We start from the raw sequence: 18,321 nt of genomic DNA on the forward strand, positions 1-18,321 counted from the left end.
TAATTATATAGACATGAGTATTATACCTGGTTTTCATGTTATATATTTCAATATATTTTTGTGTTATATACTCTGCTTTTATCTTGTATGTTCTGATGTGTTATTAGAGTATATTACATAATATATGTAGTATACTATTTATTCAATATAAATATGTATTTTTAAAATGGGGCCATAAAAATATTTTTATGTGGGCCAGATAATTGGACCAGGAGACTGTTCAAAGATTTCATCATTCTCAAAATATAGTGAATAAAATACCAGACATTCTTTGTGAAGGCATAGCTGTTTTTCTACTTTTACAAGGAGCAGTGAAACTATTTCAATTACTTTTTTGCTCACAAATTGAACAGAATTCATCAGTTATATATCTAGTAAGAAAATTAGCCAAGTGGGAGTGCTTTATTTTATTTTATTTTATTTTATTAATTTGAGTGGCAAGGAGAGAGAGAGAGAGGTTCACTCCTCAAATACCCCCCACAGCTGGGGCTGGAGTCAGGAACTCAACCCAAGTCTCCCATGTGGGTGGCAGGGAAGCAATCATTTAAGCCACCACTGTTACCTGTCAGGATCAGCATTAACACAAAGTAGGAGTCAAGAGCTGGGAACCGAATCCAGGCACTCCAACAGGGGCACAGGTGTCTTCAGCACTAAGCTAAACACTGACTCCAGAGAGTGGATTTTTCTAACACTTTTTAGGTTCAGCTATATATTCACCATCATACTGAGACAGGTTAGCCAGTGCTACTTATAGTATGTTTTAGCCCCCTGTGTCTTAGTTGTTTGTTTTCCTCTAGTAGTGTTTAGTACAAACAGAAAACACAGGAGGCCTGGTATGTGCTGCAGTGGCGAGTCACTGTTTGGGTTGCCCACATACTATATGCAAGTGAAGGCTTTGAGTCTTGGCTACTCAGCTTCTGATCCAGCTTCCTGCTATGCACACCCTGAGAAACTACAGATGGCTTGGGTAGTTGGGTCCTATAGGGACATGTGGGAGACCTACACTAAGTTCTGTGCTCCTGACTTCTGGTTGGCCAAGCCCTGGCTGTTTCAGGCGTTTGAAAGTGAATCATCTCTCTGGCTTTCAAATAAAATGTGAATAAATAAATGAAAAATTGAAAAACACAGTACCATTTATATCTGCATAAACCATTCAACTATGTAAATTATTAATAAATTGGGAAAAAAGATACAGAGAGAAATGCTTAAGTGGAAATGATTTTTTTCTTTGAAAAATAAGAACTTACTGCATTTGGATTTTATTTATAATACCATAAAGTTTCCTCTGCTTTAGTCAGCTTGGTAAGAGCAAATGCCAGCTGATTGCCACAAAAGTCAACTTAAGCATAGTGGAATAGAATAATAAAATAGTTGAGTGACTAGTATCAATGAACAGGGTTGATTATACATAATGCAGGTGCCACATGACACATGAGGTGGTCTTAGTGAAAAATTGAGATCCAAGAGAACAGTGGTTAAACATCTTAGAAACTCTCTCATGGTCTCATATTGTACATCCCTATGTGATGTAGTTGTGAATCCTGCCAGGGTTCCTCCCTCAGGGTTCCACCTTTCATGGAAGTTCCTCTGATACTACTAGACAAGGAACTACAGACTTATGAAAGCTCTGCAATTACTGTATCAATATTTTAAAACAAACACAAATCATTGAGTCAGTAAAATCAGAACTAAAGGTATTTTCCCAAAACCAAATTGCTCAAGTATGGGGAATTCTGTTTTTTAAAAGTCTTTTCTATACATAAAACATTTTTCCAAGTTAGCATGATCTCCTTTTACAAACAGAAGGAAAACGTGGAACAAAATGTATCTCTGTAAACAGCAACAACTCAAACAAATGACAGATTGAGGAGCTAAAGGATTTCACAGTGAATTCCTTAGTATGTGCTGTGACTTCATGGCCTTTGGAAGTATGAGTTTTAGGACCACCTTACTAGTATCCGTGTGCCTATTTGCTTCTGAAGGAAATTTTAAATTTCAACAATTTGTCAGCCTGATTAACTGCCTAGTCTCTTTTAGCTGAATCTGTAAAAAGCTGTTTCATTTCCTATGTCAGTTTCAGCAACACTCTTTCAGTTATGACAATTGTTCTTATTCATAATTTCGCCAATGAATTATTCATTATTGATTGTTAACCAGAACTTCCCTTTCATTTACTTGCAGGATCCGGCTTAATTTCAATGATATGTGGAGGCCAGACTTTAGCATACTGTTTGTTCAAAGACAGCTTTATCTATCCAGATCTGGATAATTTTTAAGAGAACAGCTGGTCTATTGTCTCAGAATTTCTAAATTATAACATATATTGTGTCAGATCTAAATGCTATATTTTGTTTATGTTCATGCTCAAGGTTGAATTTATTTGGTACTTTTATACTCTAAATTGTAAGAAGGAGAAGAGAAGTTAATGGAAAACAGAACAACTCGGGTGAAGAATTCATGAGTGAAATGTTCCAAGTTTTATAACGTTCAGTAACTCCGAAAGTGTGTCATAGACCACACTCTGAAAGATTCTAATATCATTGTTTTAAGAGGAATAAGTTACATTTTTAAAATTATATTTGTGGAATCCTGGGTTTAAGTAAACAGTATTGTTTATTTCTGTACTTCTCAATCTTTAGTACACTTTTACAAATGTGGTATGCATCTCTTCCATAAAAACCTTCACTCATTCATAAAAAAAAAAGTCATGCTATTTTTTTGTAATCTGGGTAAAGTTTCAATATATGGTGTAGTGATTAGTTACTGGCTTAGAAAATGTGAAGTGTAATATGCTTCATGCAGTGTTTCTGAAACATATTTGATGAGGGGTACACTTCAGAAAATTCTCATCTATCAGGTGTGAAGTCTAACACAGAAAAAGGCAGGTTAAACCTGCTGCCCATCTCTGCAACCAGAATTAGATTCTGTACTGTCTCATAGTGTTTGCTCTGTGTTAGATCATTTCTTATTAAATTATTTTCTTCTAAAAAAAAAACACACCAAGGTATACTTTCTCCTTAGACAGGTGTCTTCTAGCACAATGCTTCTCAGAGTTTAATGTGCATTTGATTTATTTGGGGATCATGCTACAATTCAGATTTTGGTGGAGACTGAAATTCTGTATTTCTAACAGTTCTCAGTAAATGCTAATGCTGCTTGGCCACAGACCACTCTTTGAGTAGCAAAGGCCTATGTGGTTTGGAGCATGGGAAGTATCTTTTTAAAGTTGGTGTAGCTTGGTATCACCAGTTCTATGATTTTCCTATCACTTTCATTCAATAAATGCTTGTAGAATTGGGTTAAATTGGGATGAGTTACATTTATATAACTGACAAGTATTTCTCACTTTTTAATATAGCTAAAATATTTCATGATATAAAAGAAGTGAGTGTTGTGGTTACAACTAAAGACAGATAGGAATAGGGACAGGAGAGTGACCCCCCCCCACACACTCCATACACAAAAATTTGGGGGGTTTATAATAGAAATTAAACTGAACCATCTCTTATAATTCTCTTCTAGATGAGTCTTTTTACTCTAAAAATCGGTTTCTTCTGTAAAGACATTCATGCACTAGGAAATGTCATGCAATTTTATGTATTTCAGATGACTTTCCAAAAATGGTATTGTATTGATCAGATACTGGATAGAAAATTTGGACTTATGCACATGTAAAAATAAAAATAATGATGCTGTCTCACTTGCTTCTTTCTCACATTATTCACACAAACTTTTGTTTCCCTTACATTATTCTCTTTCTTCCTGTTTATTTCTTCCAAAATATTAGGTTATGGGTGGTATCAAAATCTGTAGCTCACCCAGATCAATCAAGGGACTGAAAATTCCAGTTATTAATGAAGTTATTTTTCATCTTTAAATGAAGGATACATAGGGTAGCTATGACAGCATCAGCATTGTAATCTTTGATTCCCTAATTGAAACTCCACTGATAGCAAATAGGAAAGAGTATCTTATTAGAGGTAAAACACAATGCAGTCCTGCTCTAGGAAAAATGCTGTTATTGAACACACCATGAGTACACTGATGAGAATGTGTGCCCCTATAACACACACACACTGAAGAAACTGGCAGAAACATTAAACTGCCTACGCAAACTTGTTAATTAAAAAAGATTTGGTTGATTAAATACTTTTTAATATAATGAGAATTAAGTTCTAGTAAATTGGAATAGCAATCTCTCCAGACTCAGAAGACCTTGATATCTTGTCATTCTGTAGTGTAGCTTAATTAGCATGTTTATTTCCAGGATTAGAAATCCATCTGCTCGGTAATTACTATTGTGTTAATCCTGCTCTTTATGTTTCCTCTGGATCACAAGAATTATCTATGGTTTTTCTCCTTCACTCATTAAAGTGATTATTATGGGATGGACATTTTTTATAGCAGTTAAGACGTCACTCAGAACCCCTACATCCATATTGGAGTGCTTGGGTTTGAGTCCTGGTTGCACTTTGATTCCAGGTTCCTCCTAATGTGTGCTTTGTCGGAGCAGAAAGTAATGGCCCAAGTAAATGGGTCCCTGCCACCCATGTGGGAGACCTAGATGAAATCCTGTCTTTGTCCTGGCTCAGCCCTGGCTGTTCTGCGAATTTGGAGAGTGAACCACCAGATAAGAGATGTCTGTCAGTCTGTCTCTGCCTTTCATACATAAATATTTATTAAAAGTATAATGTTTTTTAAGATTTATTTATTTATTTGAAAGTCAGAGTTACACAGAGAGAGAGAAGAGGCAGAGAGAGAGAGAGAGACAGGTCTTCCATCCGATGGTTCACTCCCCAGATGGCCGCAACGGCTGGCGCTGCGCCTATCTGAAGCCAGGAAACAGGAGCTTCTTCCGGGTCTCCCATGCAGGTGCAGGGGCCCAAGCACTTGGGCCATCTTGTACTTCTTTCCCAGGCCATAGCAGAGAGCTGGATCAGAAGAGGAGCAGTCAGGACTAGAACTGGCGTGAATATGGTATGCCAGCACTTCAGGCCAGGGCGTTAACCTGCTGTGCCACAGTGCCGGCCCCAAAAGTATAATGTTTTATAAAAATTAAAAATGAAATGATTATCATTATTTATTTTGCAATACCCCCTTACACATAAAAATTAAAAATAAAATTATAGTGCATGCGATAGCAGAAGAAATTATGAAACATAGCAACAAAATATTCACTTTAGTGTTTTTAATGGACACATAGTAGTTGCACATATTTTGGGGGCACAGTATGATTTTCTTTTTTCTTTTTCTTTTTCTTTTCTTTTTTTTTTTTTGACAGGTAGAGTTAGAGAGAGAGTTATAGACAGTGAGAGAGAGACAGAGAAGCCGGCGCCGTGGCTCAATTGGCTAATCCTCTGCCTTGCGGCGCCGGCACACTGGGTTCTAGTCCTGGTAGGGGCGCCGGATTCTGTCCCGGTTGCCCCTCTTCCAGGCCAGCTCTCTGCTGTGGCCAGGGAGTGCAGTGGAGGATGGCCCAAGTGCTTGGGCCCTGCACCCCATGGGAGACCAGGATAAGTACCAGGCTCCTGCCATTGGATCAGTGCGGTGCGCCGGCCGCGGCAGCCATTGGAGGGTGAACCAACAGCAAAGGAAGACCTTTCTCTCTGTCTCTCTCACTGTCCACTCTGCCTGTCAAAAAAATAAAAATAAAAATAAAAGAGAGAGAAAAAGGTCTTCCTTTTGTTTATTCACTCCTCTAATGGCTGCTACGGCCGGAGCTGCGCCAATCCGAAGCCAGGAGCCAGGGGCTTCCTCCTGGTCTCCCATGCAGGTGCAGGGGCCCAAGCACTTGGGCCATCCTTCACTGCCTTCCCAGGCCACAGCAGAGAGCTGGACTGGAAGAGGAGCAACCGAGACTAGAACCCGGTGCCCATATGGGATGCTGGTGTGGCAGGCGGAGGATTAACCAAGTGAGCCATGGCACCAGCCCCTCAATTTTTGAATATTTTAACAATTATTTCCTCTTGGGGAATTGGTCCATTTATCATTATATAGTAATGTTCTTTGTCTCTTTGTACAGTCTATTTTACCTGTTATAAATATAGGTACTTTGGCTTGCTTTTCATTTCCACTTGCATGGTGTATCTTGTTCCATTCCTTTACTTTCAGTTTATGTTATCTGTAAAGGAGAAGAAAATTTCTTGTAGGCAGCTCATCACTGGGTCTCTTTTTCAATCCATTCCATCAATCTATCTCTATTACTTGGGGGAATTTAATCTGTTTACACTCAAGATTATTATTCATGAGCAAAACCATACTCCTCTCCACTTGTTAATTTTTTTCTTGTTATTTTGTATATCCTTTATTTTTTCATCTCTTGTTCATCTTTACAGTTTGGTGGTTTATTACACAGATGAAGTTTGATTATCTTTTGGGTATCTGCCTTATGATTGAGTACTTTCACATATATTTTCATGATGGTAGTTACATTTTTTAAAGGCTTATTTATTTATTTGAGAGGTAGAGTTACAGACAGAGAGAGGGAGAGAGAGAAGTCTTCAATCTTCTGGTTCACTCCCCAAATGGCCACAATGGCCAGAGCTGAGCTGATCCAAAGCCAGAAGCCAGGAGCTTCCTCTGGGTCTCCCACATAGATGCAGGGGCCCAAGCACTTGGACCATCTACTGTTTTCCCAGGCCATAGCAGAGAACTGGATCAGAAGAGGATCAGCCAGGATAAGAACCGGTTCCCATATGGGCTGCCAGCACCACAGGTGTAGGCTTAGCCCACTACACCACAGCACCAGCCCCGGTAGTTACTCTTCTAGTGTTGGTGTCCCTTAAGCATTTCTTGTAGAGCAGTTCCAGAAGTGATGAATTCTCTCAGTTTTTACTGATCTTGGAAAGACTTTTTGTCCTTCATTTCTGAAGGGATGTTATGCTGACTATAATATTCTTGATTGGCTGGTTTGTTCTTTTAGGGTATTTGAATATATCATCCCATTTTCTCCTGGCTAAGATTTCTTCTAAGAAGTCCATTGTTAGTCTAATGGGACTGTCCTTATTTGTGATTTGTCTCTTTCCTCTTGGTATTTTTAAAATTCTCTTTTTGTCTTGTACTTCTTACACTTTGACTATAATATACCTTTAGGGGTATATCTATATATATAATCTATATAGATATACCCCTAAAGGCGTATTTTATAAATAAATAAATATAAATATATATTAAATATATAATATATAAAAATAAATATAAATATGTATATATATCTATATATAGATATATCCCTATATATATCCCTAAAGGTGTATTTTATATGTTTATATATGTTTATATATATTTATATATAAATATATAATATATTATGTAATATACATTTTATAATATGTATTATATATTAAATGTGTTTTATAATGTTTATATTATATAATTATATGATATGTAATATATGTTTATATATTTATATATGTATATAAATATGTATAGTCAAATCTACTAAGGTTCTTTTAAGCATCCTAGGTCTAGATGTCTGCATCTTTCTGAAGATTTGGGACATTTTCAGCAAGTATTTTATTGCATAGATTTTATGTCATTTTTCCCTTTTGTTTTCTTTTGGGAAATCCCATAATGTGAAAGTTGTCCAGCTTAATGGTGTCCATTAAATTTTGAAAGCCTTCTTGGTCTTTTTCATTTTTTTTCTTTTCTTCTTTCTTTTTCTTTTTGGTCTTTACTGAGTTATTTCAAAAGACCTGTCTTTAAGCTCAGACACTTATTCTGCCTAAATATATTCATCTGTTGAGATTCTCGACTGTATTTTTTATTTCATGTATTGAATTTGTTAGCTCCAAGATTTCCATTTATTTTTTATTATCCCCTATCTCTGCTGGATTTCTTATTAATATAATAAAGTCTCTATCTAATTTCATTACATTGTCTGTCTGTTTTTATTAAGTTTCCTTAAAGTCATTATTTGGAATATCTTTTAAGGCAACTCACTAATTTCCTTTCCTTTGAGGCCTATCTCTACAGAGTACTGTTTTCCTTTGGAGGCATGCTGATACCTTGTTTGTTTATACTTCTTGGATCTCTATATTGATATTTGTGCATCTGGTAGATTAATAGCCTATACCAATATTATAGAGTGGTTTTCACTGTACATGACTTTCTCTTGGTGATATGTCCTGAGATGGCAGTTGGAGAGACTGTGTTGGCTTTTGTTCCAGGTGTGTACTCTAATGTAGTGTTAGTATATGCTCTGCAGCTGTAATCAATATTGATGATATGCACAGTTTTCTCAGTGGTGTAGACTGCAGTAGCCATTATATTTCATCTGCAACTAGGATGCAGCTGTCCTAGGCAAAGATAAGTTCCCTGCTAATTCTGCATAGTGCACCCAGTTCTCGGTGTGCCATCCTGCGGTGCCTAGCAGTTCACACAGTAAGGAACTAAAAATATTACTCTAATTATCTTAAATGACACCTTCACAATTGATAATCTAGTCAGTATTTTTCATTCCTTTATTTTTAAGCAGTACTTTAAATAATGGTGTAATATTTAACATATCAGTATGACTGAAAGAAGCATGCTTATCAGTGCCTGAGAGCTGCACAGGTGGCATTACCAGGTGTCCCGGGCTGACCAGTACAGGACAGCCTGCCCAGTTGTTTCCCAGTGTTGAGGATGGGGCGGAGCTAATCTACCTGTCGTCTTCTTCTCAAATTGTCGTGGGCAAAACTGAGAATGAGCAGCCTTCCTCCCTCTTAGAGCTGAAGGAAGATGGCTGGGGCAGCCTCTCTGTTTCCAGCAAGTCTTGGTTGGCCAAGCCAAACCACCAAGACCTGTCTCTGTGCTACTTCCCAGGGCCAAAGATGGGTAAATGAAGCTTCCTGAATGATTCCAGGCATTCCATATATATACGAAACCTTCTCGAAGGCCTAGAGTTTTATTCATTTAACTTGTTTTTCCAGTGTCCCACATAGAATCACAAGGTGCATATTTTTGAAAAGTTTTGGTGCATATTTTTGAGAATACTTTTTATACTAGGATTGTATTTTTGTGTTATGCATAACATTTTCATAAACATGCATCAAGTTTATAACATTGTATTATTTTATAATTTAAATCCATTTATGTACACCTTTAATAATGTTTTACTTGAGGGGCCAGCATTGTGGCATAGCAGGTTAAGCCACTGCTTGTGATGCTGGCTCCTCTCTCTTCCAATCCACCCTGCTGCCAATGCATATAGGAAAGCAGCAGAAGAGAGCCCACGTGTTTGAGCCCCTCCCACCAAGAAGGAGTTCTGGCTCCTGGCTTCAGCTTGACCCAGCCTAAGCCGTTGTGGCCATTAAAAGTGTCAGTGGATTCAAGATTCTCTTTCCCAGGCCAGCGCTGTAGCTCACTTGGTTAATCCTCTGCCTGTGGCACTGGCACCCCAGGGTTCTAGTCCCGGTTGGGGCACCAGGTTCTGTCCTGGTTGCTCCTCTTCCAATCCAGCTCTCTGCTGTGACCCGGGAAGGCAGTGGAGGATGACCCAAGTGCTTAGGTCCCTGTACCCGCATGGGAAACCAGGAGGAAGTACCTGGCTCCTGGCTTTGGATTGGTGCAGTGCTGGCCATAGCGGCCATTAGGGGAGTGAACCAACAGAAGGAAGACCTTTCTCTCTGTCTCTCACTGTCTATAACACTCTCTCTCTCTGTGTGTCTCTCTCTCTCATTGTCTAACTCTGCCTGGAGGGGGGAGATTCTCTTTCCCTTCCTCCCCCCTCCCCCCTCCCCCGTCACTCTGTTGTTCAAATAAATCTTTAGAAATCATGTTTTATATGAAAGAATTATTACCCAAATGAATGGATAGTCTTTAATTTTGCTGAAAATGATCTCAATATGTATGAGGTCTATTTTCGCATTTGAAAGCTAAAGACAGGTATCTAAAATTTTATAGATTTTGCTCACCCTCTTTACCTTAGTTGCTGAATTGTTGAGTTCTAAAGCTGTTTGGTAACACTGAAGTTGTCGAGATTACCATATGAGAGTGGGAATACATCTAATGTAAAATACAGAATTCTGTTTATGACAAACATCCTAAGGGAATATAAAAGCACTTGTTTTGCTCTATAAACTTTAGAAACTTGAATTTCTATGAAAATAAATGCATAACAAAAGTTCCCATAGAGGTAGCTGTGGCAAAAATTGTCAGAAAAGGAAGACCAATTTGGTTTATATGAAGACAATGTAGTTCTGCAATAGATCTTTACTGCAGAAAGAAGCCCTCATAAGGTATAAAATTTTAGCAGTACTGTACATTTTTAATAGAGGTCAATAAAACTACACTGTTCTATTTATTATTTCTTCCTCATCTTAGCTGTTTCTCTGAAATTCTCTTTTATTATATCTAAATCTTCTTGGTGGCTCAGAAATAACAGGCTTAGGGGCCGGTGCTGTGGCACAGCTGGTTAACGCCCTGGCCTAGAGCGCCAGCATCCCATATGGGGCTGCTCCACTTCCGATCCAGCTCTCTGCTCTGGCCGGGGAAAGCAGTAAGAAGATGGCCCAAGTCCTTGAACCCCTGCATCCGCGTGGGAGACCTGGAGGGGGCTCCTGGCTCCTGGCTTCTGATCGGCACAGTCCCGGCTGTTGCAGCCAATTGGGGAGTGAACCATTGGATGGAAGATATCTCTCTCTCCCTCTCGCTCTCTCTATCTTCTCCTCCTCTCTGTGTGTAACTCTGACTTTCAAATAAATAAATAAATAAATCTTAAAAAAATAACAAGCTTAAATATATCTTAAAAAACAGAGGTAGTAGAGGTAGTTACCACCTGACTCTTCTTGGAGAAGAATATTTACCCCTACCCCCACTCCCACCCCCACCAAATGGCTAATAATTCAGTTAGAGACTAAAAATACTGTGTAACTAATTATCTTAAATAGCATCTTCACAAAATATGAGCTTGATAATCTAGTCAGTATTTTTCCTTTGTCATTATTTTAGCCAGTAAAATGTTTAGTTATTTAAAACTAAGCTCGTATCTCTTTACTGGTCTTTTCTTGTATATTAACATTCTTGGAGATTACATTTTCCAATGTTCAAAAACAGGAAAATAGAAAAAATGCCAAGAAGAAAACTAAGATATTTTGTAATTCCAAAATCTGTGTCAGCCTTGTGTATATAACTAGTATGTGCATGTATACATTTAAAAAATCATTTCTTTGAAAGGCAGAGTGAGTGAGGGAGGGAGACAGAAATATCTATATCTACATATATGTATAGATAATATATAAATATATTTTATATAGTATATAAATTTATATATACTATATAAAATCTATTATATATAAATATCTATCTACATATATAGATATATAGATATATAGATATGGAGAAAGAGAGAGAGAGAGAAAAATCTTAATTTGCCGATTCACTCCCCAATAGCCAGAACTGGACCAGACTAAAGTCAGAAGCTGGAACTTCCATCCAGGCCTCCCACATGGGTGGCAGGGGCCCAAGCACATGACCCATCATCTGCAGCTTCCCAGGCACATTAGCAGGAAGCTGGATTAAAAGCTGATTGGCAGGAGCTTGAACTCGTACTCACATGAGATGCAGTTGTCACAAGCAGCAGCTTAAACCACTGTGCCTGGTACCTGCCCCATGCAGCATTATTTTGCCTACTTCGGATGATATAATTTCCAATGCTGCCTTTTAAAAACTTAATATTATATCCAAAACATTTCACTAAACATATTTTTAATTAATTTATGTGAGAGACAGATATATCTATAGAGAGAATACTCATCTATTGGTTTATTCCCCAATTGCCTGCAATGGCCAGGACTGGGTTGAAGCTAGCAGCTGACAAATCAATCCAGGCAGGTGACAGAGACGCAACCACTTGAGTTGTAACTGAATTAGCAGGAAGCTAGAGTAAGGAGCTCTACATGGAATTCAGGCAAACCCAGGCACTGCATATGGGATGCAAGCATCTTAACTGGTGTGTTTACTGCTGGGCCAAATGCTTACCCCAAAACATACTTTAAATATGCTTTTTTAAAATTTTTTGACAGGCAGAATGGACAGTGAGAGAGACAGAGAGAAAGGTCTTCCTCTGCCATTGGTTCACCCTCCAATGGCCGCTGCGGCCGGCATGCTGTGGCTGGCGCATCGCGCTGATCCTAAGCCAGTAGCCAGGTGCTTCTCCTGGTCTCCCATCTGGGTGCAGGGCCCAAGCACTTGGGCCATCCTCCAGTGCACTACTGGGCCACAGCAGAGAGCTGGCCTGGAAGAGGGGCAACCAGGACAGAATCCGGCACCCCAACCGGGACTAGAACCTGGGGTGCTGGCACTGCAGGCAGAGGATTAGCCTATTGAGCTGCGGTGCCGGCCTAAATATGCTTTTAATAGCTACATAAAGAGACTTCAAAAAGTTTATGTTAAAATGTCATAAAAGAGGGCAGTGCCGCGGCTCAATAGGCTAATCCTCCGCCTTGTAGCGCCGGCACACCGGGTTCTAGTCCCGGTCGGGGCGCCGGATTCTGTCCCGGTTGCCCCTCTTCCAGGCCAGCTCTCTGCTGTGGCCCGGGAGTGCAGTGGAGGATGGCCCAAGTCCTTGGGCCCTGCACCCCATGGGAGACCAGGATAAGTACCAGGCTCCTGCCATCGGATCAGCGCGGTGCGCCGGCCACAGCGCGCTGGCCGCGCCGTCCATTGGAGGGTGAACCAATGGCAAAGGAAGACCTTTCTCTCTGTCTCTCTCTCTCACTGTCCACTCTGCCTGTTTAAAAAAAAAAAAAAGTCATAAAAGATAGGTTTGCTTTGTTGCAAAAATTTTTGAAATCAAAAATGCTGATTTTTTTTCTTTTTTCCCCCAAGAAACCTTTTATTTAAGAAATGCAAACTTCAAACATTTCATAATTACAACTTTAGGAACATAGTGATTCTTCCCACTGTACCTGCCCTCCCATCTCTCTTCCTCCTCCATCTCCTATTCCCATTCTTATTTTTTACTAAGATCTATTTTCAATTAACTCTATGCACATACGATTAACTCTGTGTTAAGTAAAGAGTTCAACTAATAGTATGGAGGAAAAAAACTGTTCCTGAACACTCGAGAGAAGGCCTGTTCAAAGTCATTGCTTCTCAAAGTGTCAAATTCACTTTTTTTTTTTCTTTTTTGACAGGCAGAGTGGATAGTGAGAGAGAGAGACAGAGAGAGAGGTCTTCCTTTGCCGTTGGTTCACCCTCCAATGGCTGCTGCGGCCAGCACGCTGCGGCCAGCGCACCGCACTGATCCGATGGCAGAAGCCAGGTACTTCTCCTGCTCTCCCATGGGATGCAGGGCCCAAGTACCTGGGCCATCCTCCACTGCACTCCTGGGCCACAGCAGAGAGCTGGCCTGGAAGAGGGGCAACCAGGACAGAATCCGGTGCCCCGACCGGGACTAGAACCCAGTGTGCTGGCACCGCTAGGTGGAGGATTAGCCTATTGAGCCACGGCGCCAGCCTCAAATTCACTTCTACAGATTACCTTTTAGGTGCTCTCTTAGTTATCACAGGTTAGGGAGAACATACTGTATTTGTCCTTTGGGGACTGGCTAATTTCACTAAGTATGATACTTTCCAACTTCTTCCATTTTGTTGCAAATGACTGGATTTCGTTGTGTGTGTTTTTTTTTTAACCACTCTGTAGTATTCCATGGTGTACATATCCCATAATTTCTTTATCCAGTCTTCAGTTGATGGGCATTTGTGTTGATTCCTATTTTAGATATTGTGAATTGATCTGTAATAAACATGGGGGCACAGATAACTCTTTCATGTGCTGATTTCATTCCCTTGGGTAAATTCTCAGGAGTAGGATGGCTGGGTCGTATGGTAGGTCTATATTCAGATTTCCGGGTTATCTCCATACTGTCTTCCATAATGGCTTTACCAGTTTACATTCTTAGCAACAGTGTATTAGGGCACCTTTTTCCCCACATGCTCTCCAGCATTTGTTGTTTGTTGATTTCTGCATGAAAGCCATTCTAGCGAGCACATTTTTCATAATACACATTTTCTATGAATTTGTTAAAGACCTCTCAAATAATTTTCTACTGTAAAATTGTGACTTTTAAAATAATTTCCTTAGTGTCTTTGCTTAAATTTTTTAAAGATTTTATTTATTTATTTGAAAGTCAGAGTTACACACAGAGAGAAGGAGAGGCAGAAAGAGAGGTCTTCCATCCATTGGTTCACTCCCCAATTGGCTACAATGGCTGGAGCTGCACCCATCCGAAGCCAGGAGCCAGGAGCTTCCTCCAGGTCTCCCACAAGGGTGCAGGGGCCCAAGGACTTGAGCCATCTTTCACTGCTTTCCCAGGCCGCAGTGGAGAGCTGGATCAGAAATGGAGCAGCCAGAATATGAACCGGCGCCCATATGGGATGCTAGCACTATAGGTGGCAGTCTTACCTCGTATGCCGCAGTGCTGGCTTCTGCTTAAATCCTTTAAATATAAAGAATTAGCATGGCTGGTGCTGTGGCATGGTGGGCTAAGCCTCCCCCTGTAGCTCCAGCATCCCATATGGGCGTTGGTTCTAGTCCTGGCTGCCCCTCTTCTAATCCAGCTCTCTGCTCTGGCCTGGGAAAGCAGTTGAAGTGGCCCATGTACTTGGAACCCTGCTACTGTATGGGAGACACAGAAGAAGCTCCTGACTCCCAGCTTTGGAATGGCCCAGCTCCAGCCACTTCTGCCATTTGGGGAGTGAACCTGTAAATGGAAGACCTTTCTCTCTGTCTCTCCCTCTTTCTGTCTATAACTCTACCTCTCAAATAAATAAAATAAAAATATTTTTAAAAGTTTTCTGATGTTAAAAAAGGATCATTATCTTTATACTAATAGTATATAGCTATTATATTTTTACAATATTTATCAACTCCGAAGTTGTTTCAACAAAATGATTTGTATAATTGAGGCCTAAAATAAGGTGGTCAGTAAGCTAATTATATTTTGGAGGGATCTACTTCTGTAGAAGACTTCAACAACAAATGTAGATCAAATGCCTATGGTATAAATTACACCAGCCACTACCCATCTATCCACTTACTTAACCAGCCAACAAGTATTTATTTAATGCCTACAAGCCAGGAAATTCTGTTAGGTGATATGCTAGGCACTGCAGGAAATACAAAAGTAAAGGACACGGTCTTTGGTTTGCCTAAGTGTCTAGTCCCTAGAGGGAAAGCAAAAGTAATATAGAAAGGAGAAGTTTGTGTTGTGACCAAATTTTCATTAACTCTGTGACTCAAGTAAAGTTTCTTGCTGTACTTTACAAGTGAATGATAATCCCTAAATTAAATAATTTTCAGAATACTTAAGGATAATATAGAGAAAACAATATACCTGGTAATTATTTTTGAAGCTACCTGTTGTTGAATAAATGATAGGGCACAAAAGGAGAACAGATCTAAACTATCTGAGATTGGAGATATAATTTCATTCACTGCTATTATAATCAGCTCCTAAAACAGTGTATGGAACATATCAAACAAACCAGGTACATAACAAATATTTGTTAAATGAGGAAAAAAATCATTTTTCCTTGCTTCAAAGCAGTCAGCTTCAATCTAAAAAATGAGTTGCACATTGGAAGACTCAGGGGAGGTCTCAAAATGGATGATCCTGTACTGGTTTCACCAAAGTCTTTAATGTCACAGCACACAAGCCTTCCACAGTCATGGGGTGCTTAGGATTGCAGCGTCTCTGGGCAATCACTGTGTCTGACATCAGAGGCTCAGAGATCCCTGACTGCCTGGGGTGGTTCATTGCGGAGGGTTCCATGCTCACATAGAAGACTGTAGAGATCCTTAGATGGTTCATGCACCTGCTTGGATGGGAGTGGTACCCACTGTGGGCTAACCTTGGGCACTGATCAACTTGGAAAAGAGGAGATGAGGTTGAGATTACACCAACATACATGATCATATCCTCCCCTTGCTGGCAATACAGGAGATCTATATCCAACTTGGGTGTCACCCTGGATTCACGATCCACTCTTGAGCATTGACCAGAGCAGATCTGGCACCACCCAGCATATGCCTCTGCATATCCAGTGAAGGAACAGACACTCCACTAAGCCATCAAGGCATAATTCAAAGATAAATCCCATCAGAGGAGAAAGACCAACAAGTGTTTCCACAAATACCAAAAAGTAAATACAGAGATACAAGAACAAGGAAGGCAAAATGATTCCCAAAAAGGAGCACAACAACACTTCAATGTTAGCATGTGAAGATGAAGAGATGGATGAAATGTCTGAAAATGAATTAAAAAGAATGACCATAAAATTACTTAGAAACAAAGAGAAACAAATTCATGAGATAAAGAAACCCATACATGATATGGATGAAAAAAATCTGCGAAGATATTGAGATACTGAAGAAAAATAAAGCAAAAATATTAGAAATGAAGCATTCAACCTGTTAACTAGAAAATTACAGTGGAAAACCTCAAAAACAGACTTGGTGAGGCAGAAGAATATCTGAAAGATTTATGTGGAATTATCAAACAACCAAACACACATTTCTTAAGAGTTCCTAAAGGCATGGAAAGAGAAAGGATTAGAAGGCATATTCAGTGAAATAGGAACAGAAAAATTCCCTAATTTGGAGAAAGAAAGGGACAATCAAGTACAGGAAGCACATAGAACTCCTAATAGACATGACCAGAGAAGATCTTCACCATGACACATTATAGTCAAACTTTCTACAGTAAAACATAAAGATTCTAAAATGTACATGAGATAAATGCATGATTGTCTTCTGAGGATCTCCAATTAGACTAACAACTGATTTCTCATCAAACAATGCAGGCTAGAAGAGACTAGAGAGACATAATCCAATTCCTAAAAGAAAGAAACTGTCAACCCAGAATACTGTACCCAGCAAAGTTCTCATTTATAAATGAAGATGCAACAAAGATCTTACAAAAAAAAAAAAAAAAAAACACAGAAACAAAGATTTTGTCACCACTTTTCCAGCCTTACAAATAATACATAAGGATGTACTACATACAGAAACAGAGAACAATAGTCATTGTTATGAAAGAATGTGAAGGCAGAAAATCTCCTACTAAAAGTACAAAAGAAATACAAAGCAAACAATAGAAATATTTATGGAAAAATGGTAGGACCAAATCATTACTTATCAATAATAATCTTGAATGTAACTGGTCTAAATTTTCTAATTAAAAGACACAGATTGGCTGAATGTGTTAAAAAAAAAAAAAGACCCATCTATTTGCTGCCTACAAAAAACACATTTCACCAACCAATATACATCAGACTGAAAGTGAAAGGGTGGAAAAAATATTCCATGCTAATTGAAAGCAAAAATGAGCATGTGTAACCATGTGTAATATCAGACAAAATAAAATTTAACAGAAAAATTGTTAATAGAGAAGGGCAAAGAAAACAAAAAAAAGGAAAAAAAAAGAATAGAGAAGGGCATCATACAACAATTAAGGATCAAGTCAACAGGAAGATGTGGCTATAATAAATGTATATGCACCCAAAGCCAGGGCAACTATCTATTTAAAGAAATGTTAATTTATCTAAAGGGAGACATAGACTCCAATACAGTAGTAATGGGGGACCTCAACACCACAGTTTTATCAATGGGCAGATCAACTGGACATAAGATCAACAAGGAAACAACAGAGCTTATTGACACTCTGGACCAAGTGCTCTTGATATATACAGAACATTTCATCCCACTGTTGAAGAATACACATTCTTTTGATCAGTGCAAGGAACTGTCTCTAGGATAGGTGATATGTAATTCTCCGCAAATTAAAAAAAAATGAAATCATACCATGTATTGTTTTTTACTACAATGGAATGAAGCTGGAAATTAATAACTTAATCTCTAGAAAATATGCAAACTCATGGAGACTGAACAACATGCTTCTGAATGAACAGTGGGTCATAGAAGAAATAAAAGGGAATAAAAAAATTCCCAGAAACAAATAAAAATGACAATACAACATATCGTAACTTAGAAGATACAGAAAAAGTAGTGTTAAGAGGGAAATTTACAGCAATTAGTGCCAACAACAAGAAATTGTAAAGGCTTCAAAAGATGAGATTTCAATGCATCTCAAGAACTAGAAAAACAACAGGCCAAACCCAAAGTTAGTATGAGGAAGAAATAATTAACATTAGAGAAGAAATAAACAAAATTGAAATTAAAAAAAGAATAAAAAGATCAATAACATGAAACACTTTTTAATAAAGTTGATACAGTATTGGCTAAACTAACCAAAAAATTAGGGAGAAAAGCCAAATCAATAAAATCAGAGAAGAAAAACAAATGCAACAACAGACACCATAGAAACAAAAAGAATCA

At 38.8% G+C, this 18,321-nt stretch overlaps 1 protein-coding gene and 1 long non-coding RNA gene across 4 annotated transcripts in view; one reads left to right on the forward strand and one right to left on the reverse strand.

Moving 5' to 3' along the window:
- The window catches only part of TMEM244 (transmembrane protein 244), a 43,156-nt gene extending 40,161 nt beyond the window's left edge, over positions 1–2,995 (forward strand). For both annotated transcript variants that reach the window (XM_070073611.1, XM_051854335.2), the window contains one exon: positions 2,182–2,995. In XM_070073611.1, the coding sequence (XP_069929712.1) occupies positions 2,182–2,276 (95 nt within the window). In that variant the 3' untranslated portion in view covers positions 2,277–2,995. The remainder of the gene's footprint in view (positions 1–2,181) is intronic.
- LOC103349885 (uncharacterized) overlaps positions 1–18,321 on the reverse strand; it is a 150,337-nt gene that overhangs the window by 5,634 nt on the left and 126,382 nt on the right. Inside the window, exon 3 of one of the 2 annotated variants that reach the window (XR_011388531.1) lies at positions 6,033–6,121. This is a non-coding gene — a long non-coding RNA (uncharacterized lncRNA). Of the gene's footprint in view, positions 1–3,143; positions 6,122–18,321 lie in introns of those variants that run through there. The other variant, XR_011388530.1, reaches the window with a different exon arrangement.

This window comes from Oryctolagus cuniculus, chromosome 5 (genome assembly GCF_964237555.1).
Source record: "Oryctolagus cuniculus chromosome 5, mOryCun1.1, whole genome shotgun sequence".
In the NCBI taxonomy this organism is placed as follows: domain Eukaryota; kingdom Metazoa; phylum Chordata; class Mammalia; order Lagomorpha; family Leporidae; genus Oryctolagus; species Oryctolagus cuniculus.